Source organism: Cyrtonyx montezumae, unplaced genomic scaffold (genome assembly GCF_038088225.1).
Source record: "Cyrtonyx montezumae isolate F1298 unplaced genomic scaffold, pur_monq_1.0 scaffold_4, whole genome shotgun sequence".
NCBI classification, from domain to species: domain Eukaryota; kingdom Metazoa; phylum Chordata; class Aves; order Galliformes; family Odontophoridae; genus Cyrtonyx; species Cyrtonyx montezumae.
In genome coordinates this window covers 24,487,988-24,493,987 of record NW_027072045.1, presented here as the reverse complement: position 1 = coordinate 24,493,987, position 6,000 = coordinate 24,487,988, and the positions used below count along the sequence as shown (strand labels likewise).

The following is a 6,000-nucleotide window of genomic DNA, read 5'->3' as shown; positions in this document are numbered from 1 at the left end:
TTTGTGCATATACCACATCTTTGTGCTTTATAATTGGTTTGGTTAACCTTTTACTGATGGGCAAAGCATGCCATTTATTTTGGGTGCTAACCAGGCTAACATTTTCTCTCCCTTCTTAATCTATTAATTTGGAGTTGTTGGATGTAATTGTAATTAAATATATGGGTGCTGTCTTGTAAATCACTAAAATGTTTTTAGGAAGAGAAGGATGCCATCTCAGATCTAAACATTAAGGACCCTTGAGTGTTACTCCCACTCTCCCACTGACTCATTGTTTGTCATTGGGCAAGTGCATTAGCTCACTACCTCCATTTCTTGCCTTCCAGGGCTATTGTGAGAATTAATTAGATAATGTTTCCACGCAGCTTTGAACCGGAGAGTGCTACAAAAGTGCCAAGTTATAATTTATTATTAGGAAAGCAGGCATGCTGGCTGGGGAGCGAGCCCTCTGATGCAATCTCCGCAGAGTGCGGATGGCACGGAGGCTGGGCTTTGCTGGGAGAAACTCTCCTGTCACCCGAGATCACCTCATCTGTGCACCTGCAGGTCTGTAGCAATTCCAGCCTATTTTTTGACTTTTTTTTCTGCTGAAATATTTTTTTCTGCAATATTGAGAGATGTCTGATGTGTTCTTGTGGGTGCAGTCCCTGGCTGAGCTGACCAGTCCCAGTTGCTGCAGTGGGGATGTTGAATGCACTGCCCAGTTCCCTCTCCAGGCTCCTTGTACTGCCTGAGATAGCAGAGGCCTCTGCCCAGTAAGTCCTCTGAAAAATGATACACCTTCTTGTGATTAAGAAACCAAAAATAAGATGACCTACACTTGTATTCCCAGGCAGACGGGAAGAATAATTACTTTACAGAGTTGAAATTCCTTCCTATATTATAGCTGTTAAAAAGAATAAAATTTGAAATTTACTGTGGCATAGAACAAAAAGGCAGTGTAGTTAGAGATAATGAAATCCTTACTTGCTAGTAATGGAAAAATTACTGTTGTTAAAAGACCCCTTCATAAATAATTAAGAAACCAATTATAGAGTCCTGGTGATTCATTTATCCGGGAGCAGTATGGACCATGCTATTGCATATAACGAACAGCATGTATGCTCCATTAAATTTCCCTACAGTTCATTCCTTTATTCAGCTACTCCTCAAACTAATAATAATAATAAAGGAGGAAATGAATGCACATAGTAATCCGAATATACATTATCTAAAATGAGGGATGTGCGTTAATGTATCTTAATTTAAAATGACTTTTCCAAAGCAGGGATGCCTGAATTAACGTACCATTTAGTCTCTGTGCTGTAAATGGGAGAAGGACTTTGCAGAAATGCACGGGCAGGACTGGACTGGGCCGAGTTCAGCCAGCCCTGAGTGCCATGTCACCTGTCACAGCAGCATGCTGCTCCATGGCGCCTGCTGGACTCTCAGCAAATACTATTCACTTATAAGGGGAAAGTTCTTCATAGAGAGAGCTGTGAGGTGCTGGCACAGGCTACCCAGAGAGGCTGTGGATGCTCCATCCCTGCAGGTGTTCAAGGCCAGGTTGGATGGGGCCCTGAGCAACCTATTCTGCTGGGACACGGCTTTGCACTCATGCCGAGTTAGTTCGGGCAAGGAAACCTGCTGCTCTCTCGAGCAACAGATACAAACTCGGAGCTGGCCAGGAAAGTCGAGCCTGAAGTGTGAGAGATGAGACGCAGAAAGAGCAACCAAACCCAGCACAGCCGCACTGCTTCCCTCTTTCGGCCCCGCCTGCTCTGGCACGGCTCCCCACGAGCAGGGCTGCAGGAACCCCGCTGTGTTATGCCTTCTCGCCTGAGGGAATAACCACCAAACTGGCTGTGGTTAGATTTCCTGCCTAATTTAGATGTTTGTGCTATTAAATTTGCCCGGGCAAGCTGTGGCACGCTCTGCAATCCCGACTCCAGTTATCAGATTACAAACAAATCTTCATCTCAAATAGTCTTACAGCGTCCAGTAGTGAAATACTGAAGCTGAGGTCTATTCCAGTAACGGCACACAGCTTTGCACACGTCAGAGAATGATCCTGAATGTAAATCAACTCTTCCACTAAGGAATTTTCCTCCTTTTTCTAGTCCCTGGTTGTTATCTGATCTGGCTAAGGAAAACGCTTATAACTCTGGCACGCAACCGGGCAGACTGATGAGATTAAGGTGTTTTTTCCCCCTCTTTCTGAAGGCTTTTCACTGCAGCCCCTGCTAGAGTGCGCTCCGGCGTTAAGCGCTCACTGCTGAGCCGCGCAGAGCTCTCCCACAGGGCTTCCTGCAGAGAAACGAAGAATCCCGCGAAGCCACGAGCTGCTACTGCTAGAGGTGCAGAGCATCTGGGTGCCATCACTGTGAGCTGAAGCCATCGAGGCGCAGCAGCGTGAAGCAGTCCGCGGCTCAATGCAGCGGAAGAAACGTCCTCAGCGGCGCTCGCAGCGCGCGGCTCCGGCTCCGCCCGCGGGATGCCCTCAGGGGCCGCCCCCCGGTCCGGGCGTCGCACCGGGCGGGTCCGCCAGGGGGCGCTGTGGCGGGGGCGGCGCGAGCGGCGGCTGCTCTCGGCGCGCGGGGCGGCGGCGGGCGCCGCCCCCTGCTCGCCTGGCGGCGCGGCGGCAGCAGTTAGTGGCGGCGATGGCGGACAGCGCCAGCGAGAGCGACACGGACGGCGCCGGCGGCAGCGGAGGGAGCGCGGCGGGAGCGCCGGCGGCGGGCGGCCCGGCGTCGGCGGGGCCGGGCGGCGGCGGCGGTTCGGGGAGCGCGGGCGGCGGCAAGGCGGGCGGGATCATGATCTCGCCGTTCCGGCTGGAGGAGCTGACGAACCGGCTGGCCTCGCTGCAGCAGGAGAACAAGGTGCTGAAGATCGAGCTGGAGACCTACAAGCTCAAGTGCAAGGCGCTGCAGGAAGAGAACCGCGACCTGCGCAAGGCCAGCGTCACCATCGTGAGTGCGGGAGGGGGCGGCGGGGCGGCTCCGGGGCCTCGCGGCTCCTCGCGGCCGGGCCTCGGCCTGCCTCGTGCTCGGGCCGGCTCGCCGCGGGCACAGGGGCCGTCGGCAGTTGGCGGAGCGACCGCGGGCTCGGGACCTGGCCTCGCGCCGACCTCCGCGGGCCGCGGCTGTGAGGGGACGGCGGTCGCCGGGCAGCGCGGGCCCGAGGTTGCCCCGACGGAACGGCCGCGGGTTGCCCGAGTTGCAGCGCGAGCGCAGCCTCGTGCGGGGGACCGAACCGCGGCGGACGTGTCCCGAGCGCCCGGACTCGGCCGTGCCGCGTGAAGAGATGGTCCGGAGCTCGCGTGGGAGCAGAGCAGAGCTCGGCTGCTTCTCCGCTCCGAGCACCGGCAGATAACTGAGTTCGTCTTCACTCTGCGGCGCTCTGAAGCGTCGATCCTCAGCAAAACGCGTGCGAAAGTGTAATTCACGCGGCACGGTTTCCGTGCCCGTCGTGGGGCGTTTGGGTCGGGCTGGCTCCGCCGTCACAGCGCTCTGCCGGGTGCTGCAATGGGCACGGCCTGCGTGCGGGGACGGCTGCCCTGCATCAGCGGCCCTCGGTGCGGGCACACATGCAGTGAAGGCTCCAGATCACACCTGCAGGCACTCGTTCCCAGCTGCTGCTTCGCTGGTCGGCTCGCAGCCGTTCCGCTGAGAAGAGGTTTGTTGTGGTGCTTCTAGCGAAGGAGTGGGATCTGGAGCTCCTGCGGGCAGACTCTTCCTCTGTTCCCAGTAGTATGCATCCAGTGCTAGCAGGATGTGGGCCGGAAGAGTGCGTGAAACACAATACAGAAGTAATTTATTCAAGAATGACAAATACAGCGCCGGCTGGGGGGCCGAGTGCTGTGTTTGTACTTTATGAGTCTTAATTAGGGAGCATCAGTGCCCTTAGTGCTGGAAGGGGCTAAGACATCTTGTCAGTCAGACATTTTCTCTCTGCCTGTTAGAAAAGACATGGCATCTGCCTGAGCCCCTGGTAGGTGTACTGCTGTTTGTAAACAAGCTGCTGTGAATGAGCATTCCTTTTGCGTTCTCTGTAGGGACTGGTTACCTTAGGTTTTAATTGGGAAAAAGGGAGTATTTTTCGTAAATCTAGAACCATCTGTGTCTTTCTTGACACGTTGGCTGAAGAGAGAAAGGTGTTAGACTTTCTTAGCAACCTGTAGGCTGCCTGGGAAGCCAGCGTCTTGAGCAGACGCTGTGCCTTTGGTATGCTAAGCTGAGTGAACCGCTTCGAATTCAGCGAGCAGCAGAATGATGAATGCAGAGCAATTCTTTTTCAGGCTTCCGAGACTTTGTGCTGCGATTTACGTAATGTTTCATGTAAACACTTGCAGTCAAAATACTTTGTTACTCTGAGCTTTGTTGGAGCACTGAGATGCGCGCTATTTGCATGGGTATGCCGTTCAATGTAAAGTTTTCTGATTTTCCCTGTTGTGATTGTAAGCTGTTGTGGAGGTACTAGCACAGCCTTGCTCCAGCTCCTCACTGGCGTGTGGCACGGACAGGGCTGTGCAGCACGGCCGCTTCCTGCTGTAGGCACTGTGCCCTCACAGATCAGCTTGGATTTCTGTCATGTGCTGGGCAGGAGCTGTGCAATGTGAGCAGAGTGGAACGGATGGGTAGGCAGAACTGCAGGTGTAATGACGCAAGCTGTGTGCGGCAGGTGGAGGTGACCCTCCCAGCTGTGTGGCCCATCATCCCTGTGCCCACTGCCCCTTCCTCTGAGCTCCGTTGTGCTGCAGTGACACTGTTTCTCCCTCCTACCTCTTTTCTGGTTTTGAATGTTTTCCCTTTACGATTTACCAGACAGAAAACAGTCTTTTTCTTCTTTTCTCTTGTGTCTGTGCTGCTGTATGTTTTTAACATGACACGTTTGCATGTAGTGTGGTTGATGTCGGTGTGAACGTGTACAGTTCAGGAGCTTGCTGTGTAAGTATCCTGATAGTTACGTTTTGTAGTTAATCTTTGCATTGCAGGATTGAAAAAAAATTGGCCGGTGTAGGGGACCCGTGTTAAGCAGTTGTACTTCGAAAACTGATTGAGGAGAAGTATTGACTTAGCAGACTTGTATTCTCACTAACTTCATAAAATGCATAAGAACAGATGCTGGTTGTGTTTCCAAAAAGCTGTGCAAACTCTGCTCCTTTCTGCAGCCTGAAATGCAAATGGAATTACACTGCTGCTGTTGTGCAAGGCCACGAGGTTCGATAAACACGCGTGGTAGTTTTATCTGACCTGCTGTTGTTGGTAGCTGAGCATGGGGACGCACTCAGTGAGGAGAGTGTGGAGATATGGATGCTAAAAAGAAATAGCTGAGTTCACTTCACTTGTTTGCATGTACGTAGCAATCTTTAATTACATGATTACGTTATATGTTTCTGCAATATCTGTTTTAGGAAATGGAAAGGATGGTGCTCAGGTTGGGAGAAGTCTGAAAACCTTTGCAGCTATGTGAGTGTGATGGGAGGTCATTACTTTTGGTTACAGTGCTACATACGCTACCAGAAGTGGAGTTCCTATGTGCACTTCCTTTATTTCTTGGTGAGAGGTCTTCAAGGAAATGTCATACTTGGTGGACTAAGTCTGAGGCGGCACAACTTCTCTGGTGAAAGCAGAGCACGTGCAAACCTGGGGGAGGAGGAGTGCTCTGTTGCGTCCCACAGGAGCTGCAGTGCTCCAGCTATGGGTCAGCTGCACCCGTGTCTGGGTCAGGAAGTTTGTTTTGAGGTGCGAAGAACTTGGGTTTGATTCTTTTCATTATTTGATTTTCACTTTCCAGTGTTTGACATCGCAAAATTGTCTCAGTGAAAGCCACGCACTCTTTAATTGATACTGAAGCAGTTTGGTTTTGTTGTTCTTTCTGCTTAACAGGCCTCATAGAAGCAGGCAGCTTTTTGTAACAAAACCAGTTTCAGTTCGATTCCTGCAGGTACGTACATGCTTCCTCTTGGGTGTTGGGTTTGGTCATTTAACTCGTGTGAGTTGGCCTGGTATAGTCCAACAT

General features: G+C 52.2%; 1 protein-coding gene across 2 annotated transcripts in view; it reads left to right on the top strand.

Annotated features, from left to right (window-relative positions):
• Positions 1-2,614: 2,614 nt before the first annotated feature.
• The window catches only part of CCDC6 (coiled-coil domain containing 6), a 44,716-nt gene continuing 41,330 nt past the window's right edge, over positions 2,615-6,000 (top strand). For both annotated transcript variants that reach the window (XM_065746818.1, XM_065746819.1), the window contains exon 1: positions 2,615-2,948. In XM_065746818.1, coding sequence (XP_065602890.1) covers positions 2,640-2,948 — 309 coding nt within the window. In that variant the 5' untranslated portion in view covers positions 2,615-2,639. The remainder of the gene's footprint in view (positions 2,949-6,000) is intronic.